This window comes from Lissotriton helveticus, chromosome 1_1, assembly GCF_964261635.1.
Source record: "Lissotriton helveticus chromosome 1_1, aLisHel1.1, whole genome shotgun sequence".
Classification (NCBI taxonomy): Eukaryota; Metazoa; Chordata; class Amphibia; order Caudata; family Salamandridae; genus Lissotriton; species Lissotriton helveticus.
The window spans coordinates 248,692,738-248,718,804 of record NC_136057.1 but is presented as its reverse complement, the minus strand read 5'-3'; the positions used below and the strand labels follow the sequence as shown (position 1 = coordinate 248,718,804).

Sequence of the window (26,067 nt, the reverse complement as noted above, 5' to 3'; positions counted from 1 at the left end):
CACAGTTATTCGTGTAGCATGAGTCATTTTAAAAGTGCCTCTGCAAGAATTATACAGCATCTGATGTGCAGACACAGACACTGTAATTGGTGAGGAAAATGACTTCCAACTGCATCATAGAATTCTGCAGGGGGTAGCGGGTAAAGAAGATGAGCTGATGTGCAACATGTAGCGAGCACTGGTAGGCATTTATGTTCCAATACATGCAGTCAAAGACATTCACAAAAGTTATCTGTATTTGTGAAACAAGTTATTACCTACGAGGGAATCCTGACAATGAAGAATGTTTACATGCATTTCATTTACCAGTGCTATTTATCAAATTAAGCCTAAACTACTTGCTTTGGCAATGCTACAAAAACTGAAGCCAAGAAAGATAGCTTTCTGTATAGAGTTCAGGTAAGTGATCAATAATTCAATGTGACAAGCAGCGTGATTGAGTGTACTTTTCAAATGCAGAGTAGTTCCCCCATGCATTCCTAAAGAAGCACTTGCAGGAAGGGGGAATAATTCATGAATTAGTCAGTAGAATAAAGTAAGACTAATAAGTCACTGAGTAGAGGTCTTGTAAAGCGCAAACTTTGCCCGAAGGCGTCAAGGCGCTGCGGAAAGGCAGGCAAACAGTGGTACATGTAAGGCTCAGTTTGGCAGACTGGAAAACGCCAGGTCTTCAAGGCTTTGTGAAAGTTTGAGATTTTGTCCAGAAATTACTGATGGGAGGGAGTTCCAGAGCCTCGTACCAGCAATGGAGAAGGCTCTACCCCCCTCACCCCCCACCTGACTCTCTTAAACCTGTGAACTACCAGCAGATTTTTATTGGACGATCTCACCTGCGTGGTAGGAACATAGTGTCAAAAAAGACAGTTAATGCCTTCTGAGCCTCGATTGTAGAAAGCCTTGTGCTTAAGACAGAGAGCCTTGAACAGTATTCTCGATTCTAGAGGGAGCCAGTGCAACCTTCTTGCAGTGACTGAGACTGGGTGAGATCTGGGGAGGTCCATCACCATCCTGGCTGCTGCGTTCTGTACCAGCTGCAGAGGATGGATTAGAGATTTAATACCCAAATAGAGGGCATTACAATAGTCTAATCTGGACAACACTAGAGTATTGACCGCCTGCTTCTGAGAAGCTAAGGATATAAATTGTGAAATTTTCCTAAAGAAGTTAATGGTCCCGAAGCAGGTGGACACTGTTCTATTAATCTGAGGGCCCAAGGAAAGAGTTGTCCAGAATGACACCAAGGTTTTTTCCTTGGGACACTGGAAGTGGAAAGGGGCCAAGGGTGTTGGGCCGCCAGGCATTGGACCAGACCTGCAGTTTATTTCCAAGATCAAAACCTCAGTTTTGTTCCCATTCCTCATCATAGCATGGTGGCTGAGTTAATAGACTCAACAATCAAATCTGATACTATAAGAAATCCAGGGCAATGTCCATCAGAAAATTATTAGCCCATAACGGCCCCCTAATTTTAAGTAATTTTAAATCCACAGTTTTTAACATTTATCAGTCATTTTTATCGTTCAATTTTCATGTTATAAATTGTAAATGTTTTTTTTTTAAAACCAATCAATAAAGAGTATTCTTATTCCCCGTTCAATTTGAGTGTCCTCCGCGTAGGACAACACCTCCTGTCCAAAGGATCGAACGACCCTGGCCAGAGATGCAACATATACGTTGAAAAGAGTTGGGCTCAGTGAGGAGCCCTGAGGGACTCCACAAAACACATGACCAGGGGCCGAATAAAATTGCTCCATTTTCAGGTCTCTGGCCTAGCGTACACTGCGCATGCAGTGTCGCGCAGCGCGAGCCTATTCCGGGCATCTTGAAAATGGACCTAGGAATTCCACGCAGCTAGTGTGTGTTATTTCCAATGGCCTTCGCGTACGTGTACTTTTGAAACAGAACATGCAATAGGCCATGGGCGGTCGCGTAGCTCCGCCCATGGCCTGTTGGTGTCTCATGCTGTGAGTCATCGAGCAATTGATGTTCCTCTTTGTGGGAGCTAAGATGTAAATTCAGGTGCTTCTCCAGGAATATTTGCAGGAACAGGTAAAAGGGAAATAGGGCAATCATTTTTCCAGTTCAGCCGGATCCAATGTAGGTTTCTTTAGGAGTGGTTTAACGACCGCGGTCTTCCAGGTAATAGGATACTGCCCAGCTGTGATAACTCCATTCTTCCCTGAGGTAAGGTGGGGAAAGATGACCTCCCACTCTAATTTTAAAAAACTTCAAAGACCGGGGCACTAAAGGGGACCCGGAAGTGATGCCTTCTAGTAATCGATCTGCATCCTCTAAGGAAAAGAGGGGGAAGTCATAGTAGCAGTGTTATTGAGATGGGTGAGAGGTCGATAGTGACTGGATTGTAAGTCTCAGCATGGGCAGTTTCCAAGGCAGAGTATATATCCGAGATCTTAGAACGGGAAAAACCAGCTATTTTGTTACAAAGGTCCTGGGAAATATCCGTGTGACTGGAGACTGAAGGGACTGAAGGAGTTAAATTAAAAAGTTCCCTGGTCGATCTTAGGGAATCTGTAATCTTGGAGTAAAAAGACACCTTTTCTCCAAAGATGGCAGATTTATATTCCCATAGCCATTGTTTATGTAAGGCTCTTCCTGCCTGGTTGAGATCCAGCTGCCAAATCCTTTCCTGATGGCAGCAAGATTGTCTCCGTTTTCTCAGCCTAACGGAAAGCCAGGGGCAGAGGGCTTTTTCCTAGCCTGGGTGGAACTAAAGCCCATTCTACATTTGAACGCTCCTTAGCACTCGTTTTAGTATTTTACAATGGTTTGTACATGTGTATTTCAACCATACATTAATCATGCAATCATTAAGAATTGAGATCCTCGTTATTCAGGGTGTTCCGTAGGTGTTGCTTTATTTCAGAAGATGTTACAGCCAACACGTGTTTCGTCAGTAGGGAATGTAACCCTCGACTTTTTCAAGGCTATTTTCCGCGAGTATTCTCCTTTTCTTCCTTGAGGTGATAATTCCAACCCTCAAAGGGGTTTCCGTTAGGGGACTTTAGTTCGTGACGATATATTCCACAGCTTGTAACCACAGTGTCGGTTAGCGATATGGCAGCTCTCGCCGCTGATTTTCGGGCTTCTCCTTCCGTCCCCGCTGCTCCGTGTTTGGTGCAGAAGCCCATTCTAGGTATAGTTTGCTATTTGAATGGGTAACAATTGGTCAGCGGAAAGATGCACGGCCAGACCTAAAGAAGAGAAGTCAGGTAAACATTGATATTAGGAGTAGGGGAAGCTACACTAGTGGAAGGTTGGGGTTGCAGGAGGTCAACAAGCAATGAGGAGCAGATCAACCATCATTGAGTAAAGTTAGGCATAAGAGTCCAGATCATCGGTTGATGAATTAGTTCATCTGAGTGGGATCCGGAAGCACCAGGGTAAACAGGAACTCAGTCTCACCAATGCAAGAGCTTGTGGCTTTGGCAATAAGTTTAACAAGGTGTACACTAGTATGGCTGCAGTTCAGCATGGCTTAAAGTGAGTGTCATAAAGTGGAGTGGGGGGGAGTAGTGTGCAGTAGGGTAAAAGTGGTGTGGAGTAGGGAAGTAGATTACAGTGACAGACTGTCGAGTGCAGTGGCATAGTTGTGGGTTGGAATCTGATTGGAGTGGGTTGGATTGAGGTGGGGTGAATTGGGGTGAACTGGAGTTTGGTGGATTGTGGTGGGGTACATTGGGTAGATTGGGGTGAGGTACATTGGGTGGGGTGGACTAGAGTGGGTTGACTTATTTATTGGGGTGGACTTGGGTGGATGGATAAGTGTGGGATGGGTCGGGTGAACTGTATTAGAGTGGGTGGAGTGGAATGGACTGGAGTTGGTTAGGTGTGGGGCGGATTGGTTTTGAGTGGGGAGGGTTGGGGCTGGTTAGATTGGGGCAGGTTGGGTTGGGGCAAATTGGGTTGGAGCGGATTCGAGTGTGCTGGATTGGGGTGGGGTGTGTTGAATTGGAGAACTGGAGTGGAATGAGTTGGTGGATTGGAGTGGGTTGGATTGGGGTGGATTGAAGTGTGGGCGGGTTGGGGTGTGGGTGTGTTGGGGTGGGGTGAGGTGGGGTGAAATGGATAGGACGATCGGATTGGATTGAGGTGTGGTAAAATGGATTGGATTTGGGGTGGATTGGGCTGGGCTGGATTGGGTTGGATTGGATTAGATTCGGCTGGATTGGACTGAATTGGGGTGTGGTGGATTGAACTGGATTAATTTTTTACTTTTTTTATTTATTTCAATTTATATAGCGCATTATCACCCCAGTGTCTCTAAGCGCTTGTACAAGAAAAAAAAACAACTCTACAAAAAATAGGTAGCCAACTTACAACACTCCCCATGCTTCTTGGAAGAGTATGGATTTTAACATTCGGCGGAATGGCAGTAGATTAGGCTCCTTACGGAGATTAGGTGGTAGTTTATTCCATGCTGCAGGAAGCAAAGTGGAGAAAGCACGCCCGCCCAGGGTGGACAGGCGGAAACGTGGATTGACCAGGAGAGTGGCTTCAGAGGACCGCAGCACCCTACCAGGGGTATAGCCAGATAGTCTGGTTTTAATGTAACTGGGCGCGTTACCGTAGAGTGCCTTGTGGGAAATACACAATCCTTTAAAAAATGCCCTCTGTCTAACAGGGAGCCAGTGTAACTGACGCAGGAGAGGTGAAGCATGCGTCTTCCTAGGCTTCTTAAAGATCAATCTCGCTGCATCATTCATTACTATCTGAAGCCTCGAGTTGTTGCTGGGGCAGCCCTATATACAGCGCATTGCCGTAATCCAATCGCCCCAGAATCATAGCTGACACAGCGCTTCTTAGAGTGGAAAACGACAGCAATTGGGAGATCTTACGAAGCTGTCTCAGAAGACCAACACACGTGCCTACCACTATAGACACCTGTTTCTTCATAGACCAATTGCTGTCAATATGGATTCCCAAGCTTTTCACCACGGTTGCTGGTACCGGCGTCCTACCCAACTCCTTGGGCCAAAACCCATCATTCCAAGGGCTGCCTGAGATGGTAATAGGCAGCACCTCGGTTTTATCAGGATTAATCTTCAAGGAGTTGGCGGACATCCAGTTTACCGTGTACCTCAAGATGTTATGCAAGCTGGCTTGTGCTCCTGGAGAATCCTCTATTTGGATGACGATCTGCGTGTCGTCAGCATAATTATAAATCTGACATTCCATCTAATTAAGAGCTGAAATCAATGGCTGCAGGTAAATGTTAAATAGGAGCGGTGAGAGAGTCGAGCCTTGCGGCACTCCACAGGTGATGGCCGCTGATGTTGATACTAGGTCGGACAACGGCACTTTCTGCGATCTATCTTGCAAGAAAGAGGTAAGCCAACCTAGTGCAGACCCCCTGATGCCCAGATCTCTCACACGCGACAACTGTTGACTATGACATACCGTGTCAAAAGCCGCGGAGAGATCAAGTAGCACCAGGGCCCCTGGGATCTTTTTATCAGCTCTACACCTCAATTCGTCTAAAATAGACACCATCACCAGCTCCGTACTGTGATGTACCCGGAATCCGGCCTGATTCTGCTCGAACAGATCATTGGTCTCCAGATGCTTTGAGAGGTATGTCAACACATGCTGTTCCAAAACCTTTGCTAAAAAGGGTAATTGGGAGATGGGCCTGAAATTCTTTAGAATTTTGACATCCGCCCCGGGCTTCTTGAGCAGCAGAATCAACCAGGCCTCTAAGCATAGCCGGAAGTTGTCCAGTTTCCAAAGACTTATTTAGGAGGTTGAGAACATCCTCTTCCATCGCTGGCATAGCTAGCTTAAAAACCCTCGGGGGGGGGGGGCAAGGATCCACCTGGGAGCCTGACTTTACCCTCCCTACCAGGCTGGCTAGCATCTCCTTCGTAATCCAGGAGAAAGTATTCAGGGGGTAATCAACTTTAGGACTAAGAGGCGTAACTTGTAGTGAGCATTCTAAGATGGGAGAGCGAGTGATTTCTAACAGGAGATCTTCAATTTTATTAATGAAAAAATCCTGGAATCTTTGACAGTCCTCCTGCAAAAATTCAGGCCTCTGCTCCTTATTCTTCCTCAATTCAGACAGAACCTTGAAGACTTCTTTCTGCGGATTTTGGGCTGTTGCAATCCTAGTCTCAAAAAACTCAGATTTTCGTGCTAGGATAGCCTTTTTGTACGTGGCAAGCTCTTGCTGATATAGGCTCTGTGCCGTCGTATTATAATCCCTCCTCCAGGCTCTCGGCCTTCCGAAGGGCCTGTTTCCTTAACCTCAGCGAGTCATTAAACCAAGGTGCTCCTGCTCCTGTCCACCATTTTCACCTTTCTGGCCGGTGCCACCACTTCGATGGTTAATTTTAGTTTGTCCACTACCTTCTGACAAGTGACCTCTATATTATCGTCACATGTGGTTGGTGCGGCGGAGTTTAGTAAGTTTCCCACCAATTCTTCCTCGTTTATAGAGTTCCATTGCCTCACAGTTTTCCAGGCTGGCCTGGGTTTCCCTCCACATTTTAGTGCCACCTTCTGTCCCCTGATCAAATAATGGTCAGACCATAATGGTCTGCTAACTACCGGCCTGACCCCGGGGTCAGTCGACCACACCAGATCCAACGTGTGGCCCTTGTCATGGGTGGGACCTGCTACGTGTTGTATCAGTCCAAGCGCTGTTAATGCTTCCTCTAGATGACTTGCCTGCCCCTCTTTGGGAGATATCTCCCAGTGGAAGTTACAATCTCCCATGACCAACAGGTCCTTATAACGAGACCTAAGGTCATAGACCAGCTCAACAAAACCATCCACAAAGTCAGGAGCAGCCCGAGGAGGACGGTACACCAGTAGGATGATTAAACAGTCCGTACCCACCTCGAATTTAACCCCTAAGATATCTGCACCGCCCAAGCTTTCAGCACAGACTTTTTCAGCCTTCCAGCAGCTATTATAGAGGAAAGCGACCCCCCCCTCCTCTCTTGGCATTTGCTCGATTCTGACAAATAGCCAAATAATTGGGAGGAAGAGAGGCCACCACATCTGGCGTAGATGAGTCTTCCGGCCACGTCTCTGTGACCCCCAAGATGTCTAACTCCCCATCTTGTAATAGTGTAAAGATTTCTAAATTATGTTTCTGAAGTGATCTGGTGTTTAAGAGGCCAAACGTCAAAATCTTATCTACTTTCCTATTTTTCCTACTTTTCTGCTCAAGCAATGATTTGAGCAGTCCTTCCTTCCGTCACAATGTTAGACAATCCCTACTGAGCTCTGGGTTCCCCTGATGTAAATTCATCAGCTCCGATCGACTATACCTGACAAACGGGCCAGGGTTTATGGTCCCGGTCGGTCGCGGATGGGCGCAGATGGGCTCGCCTCCGGCGCGCCCACGGCGCGCACACACTGCGCCCTAGCATGTGGCAGGTTTAAATAGGCGTCTTAGGTGACCGCCTGACAACTCGAATGTTGTCCCAAAATGGCGCCCGCCAGGCGTCCAAACTCTCCCCAAGCCAAGATGGCGTCCAAAAGAATTCGTGATGGTGCCGAGGACCCGCTAAGCAGCGGTGCAAAAACAATTATCATGCAGGTATGTGGGGCATTCACTATTTAAAACTATATTCAGCTACTAAAAGGACAGTCCCTACAATAAAACAGAATAGCACAAATTCACAGCGCAATCCGCGTGAAGCGCGTTTAGTCAGAGCCTTATTCGTGAAGTCAGTTACCTTGTACAGGTGGGGGGTGACTAGAATGGATTGGTGTGGGGTGGACTGGACTAGGCTGGATTGGAGTCGGGTGGATTGGACTGGATTGGGGTGGATTGGACTGGATTGGGGTGGGTTGGACTAGATTGGGGCGGGTTGGACTGGATTGGAGCGGGGCTGGTTGGACTGGATTGGAGCTGGTTGGACTGGGGCGGATTGGATTGGAGCAGGGCGGGTTGGATTGGATTGGAGCGGACTGGATTGGAGCGGAGTGGAGTGGGGCGGGTTGTATTGAACTGGGACGGGGCGGGTTGGATTGGAGCGGGGCGGGTTAGATTGGAGCGGGGCGGGTTGGGAGTGCGGTGAATTGGGTTGCAGGGGGGCGGGTTGGGAGTGCGGTGGATTGGGTTGCAGCGGGGCGGGTTGGGAGTGAGGTGGATTGGGTTGCAGCGGGGCGGGTGGAGTGTGGTGGATTGGGTTGCAGCGGGGCGGGTTGGGAGTGCGGTGGATTGGGTTGCAGTGGGGCGGGTTGGGAGTGCGGTGGATTGGGTTGCAGCGGGGCGGGTTGGAAGGGAGTGGGGCATGTTGGGCTGGATTGGAGTGGAGCGGGGTGGATTGGGTTGCAGTGGAGTGGATTCGCTGGGGTGGATTGGGCTAGATTGGACTAGAGTGGGGTGGGTTGGATTCGATCGGGGTGGGTTGGCGTGGGTTGGATTGGATCGGATTGGCTTTGATTGGATCGGAGTGGGCTGGATTGGATTGGATTGGCTTGGATTGGATCGGAGTAGAGTAGAGTGGGGTGGGTTGGCATGGGTTAGATTGAATTTAATTGGGGTGGGTTGGATTGGACCGGGTTGGCATGGGTTGGATTGGAATGGGGTGGGTTGGCTTGGATCGGAGTGGGGTGTTTTGGGGTATATTGCATGACTGTATGCTAAGGCATAATTTAGTAAATTATAGATAAAACAGGAACAAGGTTAATTTGCAATAATTAGAACAAGCTCAATGTCCCATTTCGAGAACCGAGCCCACAAGCAAAAACATAGCATGAGTCTGCGAAATGAAGACTTGGCAAAATGAAATAATTGGTGGACCGACCTCGAAAGTGCTGCTTCAGCTCCATAGCTTGCTTTTAGCTGCATAGCAGCATTATTGGCAAGTTAACTTTTCCTAAGCCCTGGGTTGAGTACAGTTCTGTTCCCAATATCTGCATCTTACATGGGTTCACACTCTCGAGTCTACTGCCCTCTATTTGCAGGGCACTAGAAGTTAGAAAGAACAAAATAGTACCTCAACCACGTCAGGAGCAGCGGACTGACACTGGTTTAAGTTGAATCAATCAGTGCTTGGTCTCTGCTCCATGGAAAAAACACATTGTATTGGTCTGCAGATCCCCTCATCGCTCCTGCACTGAGTGGTCGCTCCCCAGTCTCACTGCCGAGACCTGGTATCGTTGTGCTGCATTGTGAAATATTTTGAAATATTAGCGCCTGAGATTACTTGCATTTGACTTGCTTGGTTGCTGCTTAGCTTGCTCTGAAATGGACTTGCAGATTAAATACGCGATATCCCCCGGCGCCCTGCTCTGCTCTCCCCTCCATTTTGTTGTGTTGTTGTTGTGCTCCGTGTGCGTTCCCTTGAGCCCGCCCCGCCTCCCAGCTGAGCCGCCCTCCCACTAACCATATACAGCGCTCCCGTACCTAGAAGCGCTGTGATCCCCTCATCGCTCCTGCATTGAGTGGTCGCTCCCCAGTCTCACTGCCGAGACCTGGTATCGTTGCGCTGCATTGTGAAATATTTTGAAATATTAGCGCCTGAGATTACTTGCATTTGACTTGCTTGGTTGCTGCTTAGCTTGCTCTGAAATTGACTTGCAGATTAAATACGCGATATCCCCCGGCGCCCTGCTCTGCTCTCCCCTCCATTTTGTTTTGTTGTTGTTGTGCTCCGTGTGCGTTCCCTTGAGCCCGCCCCGCCTCCCAGCTGAGCCGCCCTCGCCCCTCCCCCTTTCCACTATCCATATATGACCGTTGCATTTGCGCGCAGCGTTCACGCGCAGCAACCGTGCCCCTTGCGCGCCGAAGGTGCGCCAAAGGTAAGCCCGTCTGCGCCCGTCCGCGCCTGGACCACGCCCAGCGCCCGTCCCCCTGCCCTATGCCGCTCCCAACCCCCCAGAGTAACTTATGATGCCGCAACTCTCCTCGCCCTCAACGCAGGACGCACCCCACTATGCTGCGTAGCTACCCCAGGACGTACCCACGGCCCATTCTCCTGCCTCTCCTGTAAGTTCAACTGCTTCAGGACCCTCACCAAACACACTTCCTCCACACTCAGCTCCGAACCCAACGACTTGAAATGCATCCTACTGAACACCCGCTCGGTCCACAGACACGCAACCGAACTCTGGGACCTAATCGACACTGTGTCACCTGACATCGCCTTCCTCACTGAAACTTGGATGAACGCATCTTCTACCCCCGACATCGCCATAGCCATACCGGACACTTACAAGATCATTCGAAAAGACCGCACCATTAAAAAAACTGGAGGAGGCATCGCCATCGTCCATAGAAACACCATCAAAATTACAACCAGCTTTGACGACAATCTTGCAACCGCCAAACACCTCCACTTTCAGATCCACACCGACCCCAGGACCACCCTCAGAGGAACCCTCATCTACAGGCCCCCAGGCACCCGATCTCAATTCAGCGACGACATCACTGACTTCGTCAGCCCGCACGCCCTCCCCTCCGAGAACTACATTCTTCTAGGAGACCTCAACTACCACCTGGACAACATTCTCGACAACACCACCACCCTCCTGGACAACATGTCCAATCTCTGACTCAAACAACTTGTCGACACCCCCACTCACACAGCCGGACACACGCTCGACCCTATCTTCACCTCCAGCAAGCACATCTCCTTCGATCACACTACAGCTCTCCACTGGACGGATCACAGCTGTGTTCACTTCAGCTACAAAACAACCCTGACCCACAACCGTCCACAACCCATTCCCCGAAGAAATTGGAACAAAATCACCACCGACCAACTCCTCGCATCCCTCAGCCAAAACACTCCCACCCTAACAACGGACCCAGACCAAGCGGCCACAAACCTCAGGCAATGGATTACACACAGTGCGGATGAACTAGCACCCCTGAAAAAACACCAGTTGAAATCATTCAGCAAAAAGGCTCCCTGGTTCAATGATGACCTTAAAAAATCCAAGAAGACTTGCCGCACCCTGGAGAAGAATTGGAGAAAAGAACCAACCTCAGACAACATGACCTCCCTCAAGACAGCCACCCGCAAACACCACCAACTGATTCGTTCCGCCAAGAAATCAGCATTTAAGGACCGTCTCGACAACAACTCTCCTAACAGCAAGGAACTCTTCAATATCGTAAAAGAATTCACCAACCCTCCCGCAGCATCCAACGACATCACTAACTCCCAAGACCTCTGCAATGCGCTATCCTCCTTCTTCTACAACAAAATTGCCGACATCCACAACAGCTTCAAGAACACTCCCAATGACCAACTCACCCACCCCCTTCTGATGCCACCCCTCCAACTAACTACCTCAATTCCTGGAACCCAATCACCATTGAAGATACCATTCGCCTCATGAACTCAATCCACTCTGGCTCACCTTCTGACCCCTGCCCCCACTACATCTTCAACAAAGCTGACTCCATCATCGCTCCCCAACTCCGCGATGTCATCAACTGCTCCTTCAACTCAGCCACCTTTCCAGAAATATGGAAACACGCCGAACTCGGCGCCCTTCTGAAAAAACCAACAGCAGACCCCTCAGAACTGAAAAACTACCGACCCATCTCCCTCCTCCCTTTCCCGGCCAAAGTCATCGAGAAAGCCGTCAACAGCCAACTCGCAGCCTTCCTTGAATCCAACAACTCCCTGGATCCCTCACAGAACGGCTTTCGAGCCAAACACAGCACCGAGACCGCCCTCATTGCGGCGACCGACGACATCCGAGCACTCCTGGACAACGGTGAAACAGTGGCCCTCATTCTTCTCGACCTCTTCGCCGCCTTCGACACTGTCTGTCACAGCACCCTCATACAACGCCTCAACGACATCGGCATACAAGGAAAAGCCTTGGACTGGATCATCTCGTTCCTAGCCGGGAGAACACAGAGTCAGACTTCCCCCTTTCTACTCAGAGCCCACCGAAGTCATCTGCGGCGTACCTCAAGGCTCCTCACTCAGTCCCACCCTCTTCAACGTCTACATGAGTCCCCTAGCCCCCATAGCACGTCGACACAACCTCAACATCATCTCCTACGCCGACGACACCCAGCTGATACTTTCCCTCACCAAAGACCCCAACACCGCCAAGGACAACCTTCACGAAGGTATGAAAGAAGTAGCCGAATGGATGAAACAGAGCCGCCTAAAACTCAACTCAGACAAAACTGAGGTGCTCATCCTTGGATCCTCCCCCTCAGCGTGGGACGACTCTTGGTGGCCTCGAAACAAGAAAGACTGTCACCCATGCACTGGTCACGAGTCGACTGGACTATGGCAACACTCTCTACGCCGGAATTACAACAAAATTGCAGAAAAAGCTCCAGCGCATCCAAAACGCATCAGCGAGACTCATATTAGACATCCCGCGCCAAGAGCACATCACCGGTCACTTAAACCTCCACTGGCTTCCCGTCAACAAAAAAATTACTTTCCGCCTTCTTACCCACGCACACAAGGCCCTTTATAATCTAGGACCAGAATGCCTCAACTCCCGACTGTCCTTCTACTATCCCACCCGCCAACTAAGATCATCCATTCAAGCCCTCGCCGCAGTCCCGCGCATTCGAAAAACCACCATGGGCGGCAGATCCTTCTCCTTCCTGGCTGCCAAGACCTGGAACTCACTCCCCACCCACCTCCGCCTTACTCAGAATCACATCTCCTTCAGAAAAGAATTGAAAACTTGGCTATTCGATAAACAATGAACCCCTCCCTCTAGCGCCTTGAGACCCTCTGGGTGAGTAGTGCGCTTTATAAATGCCTGAACTTGAACCCATTATGTTATGTTATGTTATGTTATTTGGGTTCTTCTATAGCGCAACGGCTACTCCAGCAGGAGTGTCCCGGCGCTTTGGCGAAGAAGTCCTTTAGGTAGAGGAACATAACTGCAGAATAAAAGGAACGGCGAAGTTAACTGGTAAAAAGCCAGGTTTTTAATGCCTTTCTGAAAGACATCAGACTAGGGGCCTGTCTGAGAGAAATGGGAAGCTCATTCCAAGCGCGCGGGGCCAGGTAATGAAAGGAGCGTCCCCCATTACTACTCTTTTAAGAAGAATGCCATGCAAGCCAATAAATGGTAAACAGTGGGCAGGTTTCAAGCACTTTCTTGACACAAAAGTGTCTTGCATGCGAGATGCATGTGCTAGCCCTTGCTCTCACAGATTCAACCCTAAAAAGAGTCCAAAACCCTGAATTTGTACCTGCTGCCTGTTGCAAGAATATGCCTGGCTGTATAGTTGGTTGATACGAGCAAAGCCGAATTCTAAGACTAGTGAATGGTGGTGTGGGCAGTCTTGGGACACATACATAAATGGAGTCTGTGTGCTTTGGCTCCTTGGTTTCATGTACAGCACAAAAAAACGTACAATCAATATTTAACTTTACCGAGAGAAGATCCCTTTTCCATGATAGAAAATATTTGCTTCGAATATGTTTACAGTTGTGTGTGTATATATATATATATATATATATATATATATATATATATAATATATGTGTGCATATATGTAACTGGGTTTTTTTTTTTTGCAAGCACTTTAATTGCATCTTTTATGCAGTAACTTTTTTTTCTTGACTTTGTGGTAAGAATTGCATATGGGAGGTGTTTTCTTTAAGATTCAGTAGATAAAAAAAGTGATGCCATTTTCTTTTTTTTTTTTTTTTCATTCAAGGTCTACTTTTTCTGCGCGGCCTCTGTCTGCCATCCTACTGCTGCAGAGCAGTGTACCCCACTGTGCCCTCCAGCTAGAGGAAGTAAGTATTCCTTTTTATTTATTTTTGTGAGACTATCTATCTTTGCTTCCGGTTTATATTGTTTTTTTTTTTGGTTTTTTTTAGGACAAAAAAGGTTTTTGCGTCTGGTTGAAGACAAGCCAATGAATTTAGTAGTTTCTCCTGGACCGTTAATTCTGCGGGGAAAGCCTATCGTGGACCAGAAGATAGGTGAGCAAGTTAACAGAAAGCAGTGGCACTATTCATGAGGGTTTATTGGAAAACTTCCATCATCTTGAGACACTCAAGTGCAACTTGCTGCAATCTAAATGTTGAGTGTATGTAATGTTTAATATTGGCATTTTATTCATATGTGATATCTGGAGCACAGGCATTTTCAAGAGTTCTGTACTTCCGTCAAGGGCATAATTCAGCCACTCAACTTTGTTGTTTTCTCTTGTTGGCCTCTTATTATGGTAGACCTACAAACTGAGAAATTGCTTTCAACTTTAAGGTTCTAATTGGAATACATTTTAGATTTTTGGGCTTCCGTATTTGACTCATATCAGTAGACCTTGCTGCAGGGTACTAGTTGGCATTGACCTATTTTGCATCTATTTGTTGCACTGGGTAGGGTATGGGCACTCCTTTGAAGCAGGAACATCACACATTGCAGGAAAACTGTCATTGTGCTCCAATCCAAATGCGAAGAATAGTAAAGGGTTTATGTGCCCTCTTAATGACTGTGGCCAGACAGGGATCCGGCTGAGCTAATTTTCTGGATCCTCAGACCAAATACCATGTCCTCATGTGAAAAACTATTGCCCTTTTTACTTGAATGTTCTTTTTAATTCATGAAAGGATACCCTTGCTCCCCATGAGCAGCATGGTTAACGGGGAAATTACATCAGCAAATGTTTTGGTCTTAACAGTAAATGTCTGCTTTCCAGCCATGTGAAAGCAATAATGGTCAACCTTTTCAAAACTAGAACAAGAGCAGTAATGTGTGATGCTCTTATCTTTTACAATTGAAACATCCAAAAAGGGAAAAAACAGTCTTGATCACACCCATAATGCAAAAACATGTTTCAGCCCTCTTAGCAGTGATTATTAAATCTCCTTCTAGACAGTGTATTATAGTTAAAGTATCTAAAGTATTTATATAATATATTATCTCTTTCGATATTTATACTAAGGATTCCCCTACTTCCCCTGCATAGAACGGAATTGCCTATAGGTGGTTAGGTGATCTAGGCTCCAGCAATTAGGAATATAATAGCAATGTGATTATAGGATAATCTAAATTGAAGGAGAAAAGGGAGTCCTGCATTACAGAAACCAAATTAACATTCAGACATGGTAGTATTGTACATCACAAATGGTAGACTGTACGCTTTGGCAGGACACGCATGCAATAATGGCTTTAGTAAACATTGTGCTCTACAGAACACCATTTAGGAAGGCAATGGGAAACTAAAGTTTTCAGAACAATAGAAATAAAGAACATGTGTTTATTAACTTCTCTGAAATAGATTATTCATCTGTATTGTTCAATTGCATTACTGTTGTGATGATGCCACTAGAGTTCAAAGTTTATATCGAGCACCGCAAGCAGACTGAAGCAGAGAACATGGACTATCAGTTGCATTCAGCTGATAGCTGGAGGCTCTTTGCCCTGCAAAATGAAACTTCACGGGCACAGTTGCTAAATGGCATAGTAAAGCAATCTGCCTACCATTGCACAGCGACAGTGCAAAGTTTTAAAACCTGCAGACTAAACCACGCATATTACCTTTTCATTGTTACCTACAGAAGCATGAGCACACAAATGCAATATTTAATATGAACTTGTGTGTTGGGATACAGACCCTCTTACTTAAAAGAGAATCATTCTTGGAGTGCAGAGAGCAATTTGCTATTACTGTTGCTTTACAATATTTTTGAAGTTCTAGCGATCATTTGCCAATTGACCCAGGAGTTTCCGTGGAATACCCGAGTGTTTGAATCTTGTGAATTTATTTGGAAAATAAATTGAGGCCTAATGTACCTCTGTTAGGTGAATGTGTCCCCTTTTAAAGAATGACCATTATTTTACTTCAGGAGTTATTTTTAGGGTTTTAGTCACTGAAAAGTACCTTACATTCATGGAATCACATTTTCTTTAGAAAGGATAATTTTTTTTCAAAATAATATATTTGATTGAAAAATCTTTGATTCCCCCCCCCCCCCCTTTTTACAAAGAGAAACCGGTTTTAAAGCTGGGACCATGTAGTCAGGCTGCTGACCTTAAAGAATGGAAAACGGACACTGCTGCTTGAAGGACTGCCGTCCACAGGGCAGGGTGGGATACTGGTGGTTATTGCAGCTCTTTTGTCAGGCTCCCTGGGCTCAGCCTTCTTACTTATCTAAATTTCAGGTGTCATCTCACCCAATGTCCTTTTAAACTAAAAGGATTATTTGAGGGTTTTTTCTGGCACATTGTTTTTAATTTTTGACAAAATAGCTTCGCTTGTTATCAGGTGTTGGTCCTGTGGCTTGAGGAAGGCTCAAAGACAATTTCAACCATTGATTCAATTCTACTTGAAGATTGTATGATTTCTTGGAGAACTCCCACTGCACCCCCCCCCCTCCCCTCAAAAGATCCACGAAGGTCATGACATCCTGGGGGGTTCATGTTGAGACCTCTAAAGTCCAGCACCAGTCCATTAGCTAACTGTTCATCCTCATGAGCTAGTTCACTACCATGCCACTGGATCTCAAGGAAACGCACATTCTCAGCTCAAACGGACCCAAAACCTAAAGCACATCACAGCCAACCATTTGATGTTGGGAAAATCTTTGACCCTGTTTGCAGGCAGGTCGCTCCTCATGCCACGTAGCTCCACCTGTCTGTGCCCGTGCTGCCCCCCTGCTCCTGAAGAGTTTGCGGCCCGCCTGGCAGGCCTTGGTCCGCCCGCATTCTCTCCTATCTGTGTTTTTTGCCATTTGTTCCAGTGTTCGGTGTCTTTTAGTATTGTGCGCCTCTGCCCTGTTTTTTTCATCTCACTTTCAGTGATCCCTGCTGTGCCTTTTCCCCCTCCCCGTGCCCCCTCGCCGGTCCTGCTTCCCGCTGCTGCATACCCTGCGGCCCCGTCCCCAAGCTCCCATTTGCCCATCGTGTCCCCCACCCAGCTGCTCCTCCCTCCCACGTCCCCTTTTAATGACGGCGCTATGCGGGCGCGCCAAAGGCGCATCAAAGGCAAGCCTGTCTGCGCCCGTCCTCGCCTGGACCGTGCCCAGACCGCGCCCAGCGCCAGAATCCCTGGACCCCGAAGACACCACGACATCTGACTGCACTACGACGCCAGTAACCTCCACGCACTCAACCCTGGACAAGAACACACCTGCTATCGGGCCACCCCGAAGCGCACTCAAGGGCCCTTCACCTGCCGGAACTGCAGCTTCACCAGTATCCGACCCACAAAACCACCAACCAATGAACCCAACCACCTGAGATGCATCCTCCTCAACACTCGCTCCGGCCTTGTAAATGCCGTCGAAATCTGGGACCTCCTTGACTCATCCGCCCCAGACGTCGCCTTCCTGGCGGAGACCTGGCTGACCCCCGCCTCCGCACTCGACATCGCCATAGCCATCCCGAAAGGCTATAAGATTGCCGGCAGAGACCACACCAATGGAGCTGGATGTGGAATTGCCATCATCCACAAGAACACCCTCAGCGTCTCGACCAGCACCACCGACACCCTCAGCACCGCCGAACACCTGCACTTCCAGATTCACACCGACCCAACACCACCCTCAGAGGAACCCTTATCTACAGACTCCCTGGACCCAGAGCACAGTTCAGCGACGCCATCGCCGACCTCATCATCCACGCCCTTGCCTCCACAGACTACATCCTCCTCGGACCTGAACTTCCACCTCGAACAATAACGACGTCCTTTGCACCACCCTGATCGACAACCACACAAACCTCGGACTCAGCTTGTGACAACACCCATGACGCTGTGGGTTACACACTAGACCCCATCTTCTCCGCAAGCCCCCACGTCTCCTTCAACCACACCACCGAACCCCACTGGACCGACCACCGCTGCGTCCATTTCACCTTCAGGAAGACCAACACACACCACCGCACCAAACAGATGCCGTGCCGCTGCTGGGGCAATGTCACCGAAGAGCAGCTAGCCACCACCCTCGCCCAGAGCCCACCAGCCGACCCCACCAAACCAGACACCGCCGCCCTCAACCTCCAACAGTGGATCGATGATGCGCCACATCTCTCGCCCCGATCAAGACACCCACCCTCCAACAGCCACACCAGCAAGAAAGCCACCTGGTTCACCAAACACCTCCAGGCCTCCAAGCATACATGTCAAAAACTGGAGAATAACTGGCTCCACAAACTAGCACCAGACAACTTCACGGCCCTCAAGAACGACACCCGCAGACACCAACTCATCGGAACCGCCAAGAGGACCGCATTCAAGGACCGCCTGGATAACAAAGCACACAACAGCAAAGAGCTCTTCATCATGAAGGAACTCTCCAACGCCAATGACATCCTCCCTTCGCAGGACCTGTGCAACTCACTGGCCACCTACTTCGACCGCAAGATCGCAGACGACCGCTTCAAGGCCATGACCGCCCCGCCAACCGCCGAGACCTCCACCCCCGCGACCACCAGCCGCCTGATCGTATGGCCCAACGACACCATCAAAATCATGATCTCTGTCCACTCTGGATCCCCGTTTGACCCATGCCCACACCACGTCTTCAACAAAGCCAGCACAATCATCGCCCCCCCCATCTCTGGAAAGCTATCAATATCTCCTTCGAGACAGCAACCTTCCCGGAGAGCTAGAAGCACGCCGAGATCAACGCCTTATTCAACGCCTTACTCAAGCCCAAGGCGGACCACAAGGACCTCAAGAACTTCCGTCCCATCTCCCTGCTCCCGTTCCTGGCGAAGGTCACCGAAAAAATCGTCAACAATCAACTGACCCGCTACCTCGAGGACAACAAAATCCTGGATCCATCCCAGTCAGGCTTCCGCAGCAACCACAGCACTGAAACCACCCTCATCGCCGCCACCGACGACATCAGGACCCTGCTCGACAACGGAGAAACAGCAGCTCTCATCCTACTGGACCTGTCGGCCACCTTCGACCCGGTCTGCCACAACACACTACGAACACGCCTCCACGGCGCCGGGATCCAAGAGAAGGCCCTGGACTGGACCACATCCTTACTCTCCGGCAGAACCCAGAGCGTCTGCCTCCCACCCTGCCGCTCCACCGCCACCAAGATAATTTGCAGCGTACCCCAGGGCTCTTCCCTCAGCCCAACGCTGTTCAACATCTACATGGCACCACTCACCCATGTCGCCCGACAGCACGACCTCAACATGATCTCATACGCCGACAACACTCGGCTGATCATCTCCCTCACCAAAGAACCTCACACAGCCAAAACCAACCTCCACGAAGGAATGAAGGCCGTCGCCGAATGGATGAGGAACAGCAGACTAAAGCTGAACTCTGACAAGACGGAGGTCCTCATCCTTGGCTCCACCCCTTTAGCCTGGGACGACTCCTGGTGGCCGACATCACTTGGGAACAGCCCCGACACCCACTGACCACGCACGCAACCTGGGGGGTCATCCTAGACTCCACCCTCTCCATGACTAAACAGGTCAACGCCGTCTCCTCATCCTGCTTAAACACCCTACGAATGCTCAGCAGGATCTTCAAGTGTATCCCCAACAAAACGAGAAGAACAGTCACCCAGGCCCTCGTCTCAAGCAGACTGTACTGCGGAAACGCCCTTTAAGCAGGAACATCAACCAAGCTCCTGAGACTGCTGCAACGCATCCAGAACGCCCCGGCACGACTGATCCTCAAACTCCCCCGCAGCAGCCACATCACACCCCACTTGAGACCTACACTGGCTCCCCGTCAGCAAGAGGATAACCTTCAAGCTCCTCATCCACGCATTCCTCATCCACGCACACAAGGCCCTCCACAACGCCGGCCCAGCGTACCTCAACAGACGACGACTGCTTCTACACCTCTACCGGCAAGCTCCGCTCCGCCAGCCTCGCCCTCGCCACAGCCCCCCGCATCCAAATAACCACCGGCGGCGGATCCTTCTCCCACCTCTTAAGTCTAGGCATCTCCTAGTGGCTACTAGAGAGCACCTGAGGATATTCTACCGAGAGTTCCCCCGCTGTGATACAACTGTTCTGCACCACCTTGACTTAGTGTTTGTAGATTATCTCTGCAGCATTCTTCTCAAATTACCTTCCTTTACTCTGCAGACCACTCTTCAGATAGTTGTTCCTTCAGTATCTTCTTGGCCTGTGAATACTACTAGCTCTCTACCAGCCGTATGAGTTGCTACGGTTCACCTCCTATGGAAGACTCGTGGCACTACTACAACTTCTCCTCCTAGGCCTGCCACTCATTATAGAATCTCTTATATTCCTTAGCACAGCTGTCATTGTTCAACCTACTACATAGGTATGAATACTCAAATTAGAGACCACAAACTGCATGGGATCTGCATCCTCTGAGGCCAACTCCTCATGAGGCTCTGACACCTTGTGTTTTTTAAGTATATTTATTAATATTCCAGTACTCAATGGGCTCACCCTAGATCAATGTCACCTCCTTGATAAATCTTTTTCTTTCATTAGAAGGTGCTCTTTATATACTCATGGTTCCTCCTCATGCAAGCATCCTTCCTATTAATGATAACACCTTTCATGAAGTACAAATTGGATGCAGTAATCCAATAACTTCATATCATATGTTGCCTTTGGTCCAAGACTGCTAGAACCTGTAATAGATATACTGCTGCTTAGATCTACTATTCCTCTAGATAAGATGAAGCATATGTACTCGTGGATTGCAGAGGTTGCAAGTGCCTCTGCTTTGTTGGTGAGATGAGAGATCCGATGGGACTGTGTACACGTATTTGCTGAGGAATTTTTTCAATAAAGAAGGCAGGCTTGCAAAGAAATGCCCCAGAATGGATGATATCAAACTACCCAAGTATGGGAGCAGATTCCTTTCCTCATAGTTATTGCCATTGTTTTGTAAGAAGACATTAATTCTGGCAGCATGTAAAGCCAGAAGCCCAGCACAGATTTATGAAATTCCCCGATTTATGCAACCCACATTTCTATTCCATTTTTGCGTCCACATGCAAGAGGTTAGTCCGACATGATGACTTTAAAAGTTGTTGGTATGATGAAAGAGAATGAGAAGCACTATCGTTGAGTACCTCCACTATCAGTGAGGTTTCATACTCCCTTAGTGTTTTTATCTTCCACAAACGCAAAAGTGCAGATCGAGAAGAGAAAGAGGCGACAACCTTCTGTAGCCACATGGAAGCCTCCTGCTGGTGAGCAGTGACAACTCTCTCCCCTTCCATCTGCCACCCTGATTGAGAAAATCTGAGTGAACAATTGCAATGTCTAATCACCGGAGACAAATGTGTACTGAATATTGTGCAAAATGGCTATTATCGCGGGTCCAAAACTTTTCCACCAACTACATCATCGCTGAAATCCACCCAATACCACCAGGAAGACTGTCAAAGTGTGATGAGAAGATGTCTATTCACCAAAGCCAAGAAAGGAAACTTATTTTACCCATGTGTCCGAATCCCTATTTAAAGGCAATAGGGTGCGGAGGAGCTACTGGGCCCAACTGTGGTGGTTGAGGCCTTTTACGCCTGATGCCCCAGGGCCCAACCTACAATGGAAACTGAGCCATTGAGTCTCAATGGTAGCTGTGAATGAGAAGTTAAAGGTACCCTCTGGGGTAGGTAGATACAGCTTAGTGAACACGATGTATAACTCAGTTTGTTCTGTAATTTCAATCCGTGTTCTGTTGAATACTAGCTTTTATATGAAAAAGGTATTTTATTTCTAATGCTACACATTGAAAGAAATAACGACATGTATAAGTAGCGACACAATCCGCCTTACGGTCAGGGCTCTAATGTTTATCCGTCAAATCCGGGTCCCACCCTCTTCCTTGCAATGCGGTCAGGATCATTCCCCATTCACTGGTGGCCACATCCAAGGAATGCTCACAGGTAGGCCTTACTCTCCTTTGACTCTTAAAAAGCAGTCAAGTGTGTTTGGTGCCACGGCACCTTCAAAAGCGACTTCTCTGAGGCCAGACAGGCCTGTTTCAAATATAACCTGTTCCAGGAGCATGTAAGCATTCAACGTTTCAGTAGGTGCACCGAACGCGGGCACTTGGAAGCACTTTTTCTGTTGTGAGGAGTTGGGCTGCTTGCGGTACCTGCAGCAGCACCTGGCAGGTGCAGACTCTCACCAGAGCAGCGCTGCCAGCCTCAATAGAGATTGGAGGTGCTTCTAGCTTCTGTTGGCTCAGTAAGTTTAGGTTTCACCACACACAAGGGGAAAGGAGAAGGGAAGGGGGTTGATCTATGTGCTCTCGGCTGGATTCTAAGGATGGAGCAAAATCCTCTCTGCGTCCTCGGGAGTCCATGGGGTCAGTTAGGGGGCAGGTCTCAATGCAGAATTTTGACACAGGTCACTGATTAAATTCTCCTGGGCAACAGCCTGAACGTGGCAAAACTCAGTACCAGCAGTCCCTCCTGGCATATGGGGTTGCCACAATACCTGCCTGAAAGGCGTAGATTTCTCCTGTGCAATCACTGATACCACAGTGGCCTCTCATGGCGTACGGGGACTCACTTCTAAGTCATACAAGTCTTGGCGCTTTGTTGCACAGCTGCTTTTATGGTGGCCTACAGAATCACTATAACAAGGTGGTATCGGCTTGATGCACGGCTCTGTTCACAGTGGCCCTCTCCTGGCATATTGGGGGTTGCCAAATCACTTCTGCTCATGGGCAGTGACCCAGTCGGTGCACTGCCATTTCCTCACACCTGGAGTCCTCTCAGTATGGCTCCCTACTGGACCTCACTCCCTCGAATGCTACCCTCTTCCTCACAGTTCACACTGCTCTTGGCAGGCAGACAGGTGCTGGTGCTCCAGGGCAGGTGGTCTTGGTTTTTCTGGTGATGTCTCCCTTGCCCAGCACTGGTCACAAAGTTCTTGCAGAGCTTCCCATTCTCACACTGCCCATCTAGTTGCTTGGCAGATGTTTTTGAATTCTCTACCTCTCCTTCTGATAGTCCATTGCCCGACACCAAATATGATTTAGAGTCTGGGTCTTTGACGTTTTATTGGGGTTCTGCTTCTTTTGCAGTGTACACTTTTCTCTTCCTCTTGAAAGGCTGGCTATTACAGCGGGAAAGACTCTGGAGCGGATAGTCCTATAAAATGTCAAGGGAGTGGCTAGAATTCACACCAGGGTTTCGGCCACACTGAAAAGTGCATCAAAAGGTTCATCCTGGGCTCCCAGCCCTAATATTTGATTATCAGCCCCATCTCCTTCCTTAGATGTGTCCAGCTTCCTTGTGATCTCACTAAATCACAGAGCACCATTTTGAAGTCCTTATTCTCCCTACCTCCAGTGTCTCACACCCAGCTCACAAGAATTCAGCAATACACAAATCTGGGTGTATTCCTCTATTTTTCATATCTTCATCAGGCAGGCCTGGGTTTTCCAAATGGAACCCTGGATCCAAAATCAAATGTACCATTGTAGGTACACTTTCACTCACTGGACATTACTAGACAGTATGTGTGCTGTGCATGTAAAGTCCATATATTCTGTTACCCCAGGTGCACAAACATTCAGCACACACATTGTGGTGCACTACTCTGTACTGTATTATTTCTTTATTGTTCCATGGTGTGCTAGTTGCAAACCCTCACTGCCAACACATACGGACATACACGCTGCACAACAATTCTCCTTTCATATATGGTATTCTTGCAAGCACACATACACCCAGCACATGCTTTCGTTGCACACTGCATAACATTTCTCATAATGTATTTTCTACCAGGCATACGCACATTCAGTACATGCACTAACCATGCTTGAACTGCATAGCAGTGCCCTATCTCTGTACTGTAGGTATACATACATCCAGCACCGTGTTGCCACTGCTGTGCTGTACACTACATCTAACTGTCCGAGGGCGCGTAAAGCACACATCTGTGGAATCCGGAAATGTCAGCGAGCCTCCAGTGATGCAAGGTAAAAAGGACATGTTCACACCTACCGATCACTACCCTGTATGCTGCCACCACCGTGCTCATGCTGCTTATCTCTTGGCAAATGTGGTAGCCTTTCACCACAATGAGAGTTGCACTTTGGGCACCCCCCTGCCCCCGGTCCAACAAGTCTGCAGTCCATGAGACAGACCTATGTGATGACGCCCAAACATGATCCACGTTTTCCTATGACCACCCTAATCAACATAAGAGATCTAGACACCAGTCCATTTAGGCACTCAATGCAGAGATCCAAATCTTTTACCATGCCACAGACTTTTCCATCCCAACAAATCATGTTTCTTCCGTGTTTGGAATAAAGGACCGACACATGAATTCTGACTTCTTTCTGACTGCCAAATAAACAAACCAGAAAAGCATTAAGGATATGAAAACCCAGAGGACCACCCTCTCCACAGACCAATATCCTCCATGGTAGTGTGCTTGTTTCTGGTCTCCAATCTTGTACTTATTCTGCAACCTCTTCAAGAATATCTGGAAGGCCACCTCCAGTAGCTATCCAGCCCGTCTAATGGGGTGCCTACCATAAAAAGCTATTGCACAATGTTCGCTTTGACAGGGCATTTTCTGCTAAATGATATTCGAGAATGTTTTCTCAAGGGAAGAAAGGCCTCCTGGATCACCTTCATCGGCAAGGCACATGGTCTCCGAATGAAATGTCATACCACCTAAGCCTTCCAAAACTACGAGCAGTCCTCTTTGCTAAATTCTTCAGTCTGCCCTTTAGGATGAGCTCCTTCCTAGTGATAAGCAACACAACAGTTATGTGCTACCCAATTAAGCCAGGGAAGGGCTGCCAGATCAAGGGAACTGGACCTTGAAGCCCAGGCAAGCTGGAAGTGGCTTTTAGCCAGGGATCTGCATATCGCAGTCCACCTACCAGGTGTGCAGAATGCATAAGCAGTTTTCGCTCAGTGAAACATTCCACAAAAACCATGCCTGTTGGACTTTGAGAATGTCTCTGCTAAGAGAGCAATCTTTTTGCATTAACCCTCCTGTTTTCTTAATCCATTTGTGTTGACTTTTAGGACTCTAGTACTTACAAGAATGGATGGTCCACTTCCCTGCCCTGGATGGCTGACCCACCATTGTCACGATTCCAGATCACTCTGCATAACCTTTGATAACGGTCTCAATCTTCAAAACCACATAGAGCCATGGACCACAGCAGACAACAAACCAACTTAAGTAGCTTTAGGGCATCCGACAATTGATTCCGGACAGTAACTCAAACAGTGGTGCAGTCTCATTGTCTCTAGACTAGACCATGGAATTCTTAGGTATTCCCAAAGATCACCTAGATGCACTGCCTGAAACACTACATGCTGCAGCATGCTTTGGCTAGGGTCTCAAATGTGAGCACATTGCCCAGCCCTGCTAACCCTTCAAAGGCTCCCCATTGAAGTGTGGTCCCAATTCAAAATGGCCTGCATTATCCACAGAGCGCTGCACTCCTCCTCAGCTGCGTATCTAAATGAGAAACTGAAAATCGGTGGAGCTAATACTGGTTCAATAAATGCCCATTCCCTGCTCCTGGAACCCCACCTTCAGTCAAGAACGATACATGAACCAGTCTTTCTATGGTAGTGCTACTAGAAGCTGGACTTCGCTACCTCCCTTACTCCGTCTAACCACCTGCCTAGCAGCCTTCAGAAAGGAACTTAAGCACCTCCTATTTGACAGACATCTTGGTTAATTCACCCTCAACCAGACTTAAATATTCTCTCCACAGCTCTTTTCTGCCTTTGTTTAAATGTGGATTTGTTGTAACTGTCTCTTGAGGTAACTCCTGTATACATCAACTGATGTAAATGTCTGAGTTGAACTATTACTGTAAAATGCTGTAACCCTGTATCCTGTGTTAAGTGCTCTGATGCCTTCGGGCCGTGTCCACGATGCATAAAATTGCAAACAAATACATCTTTTCCCTCTATTTGTTTATGGAGTTGGTCACATTCAGGCTGCAATATACTTCAAAGTCAGGACGATTCGCATAGCACTAGAGTGATGGTTTTCCAAGCTTTCACAGACCTAGGAGGATGCAGAATGTATTGGTCTTGAAGTTGTGGTCTGATACTGCCCCCAATTTGCCTTTGTTTAGTTTAGGCCCTTTAAGCCGTTCAGTTTTGCCTCAGGACTGTAGGAAAATTCTGAAACAAGCCACAGTCCACCTACCAAGGCATCCTGGGCATTCAT

At 48.2% G+C, this 26,067-nt stretch overlaps 1 protein-coding gene across 1 annotated transcript in view; it reads left to right on the top strand.

Annotated features, from left to right (window-relative positions):
* LOC144768987 (zona pellucida sperm-binding protein 1-like) overlaps positions 1–26,067 on the top strand; it is a 159,561-nt gene that overhangs the window by 125,618 nt on the left and 7,876 nt on the right. Inside the window, exons 10-11 of the mRNA XM_078652976.1 lie at positions 13,640–13,721; positions 13,806–13,910. Coding sequence (XP_078509102.1) covers positions 13,640–13,721; positions 13,806–13,910 — 187 coding nt within the window. The remainder of the gene's footprint in view (positions 1–13,639; positions 13,722–13,805; positions 13,911–26,067) is intronic.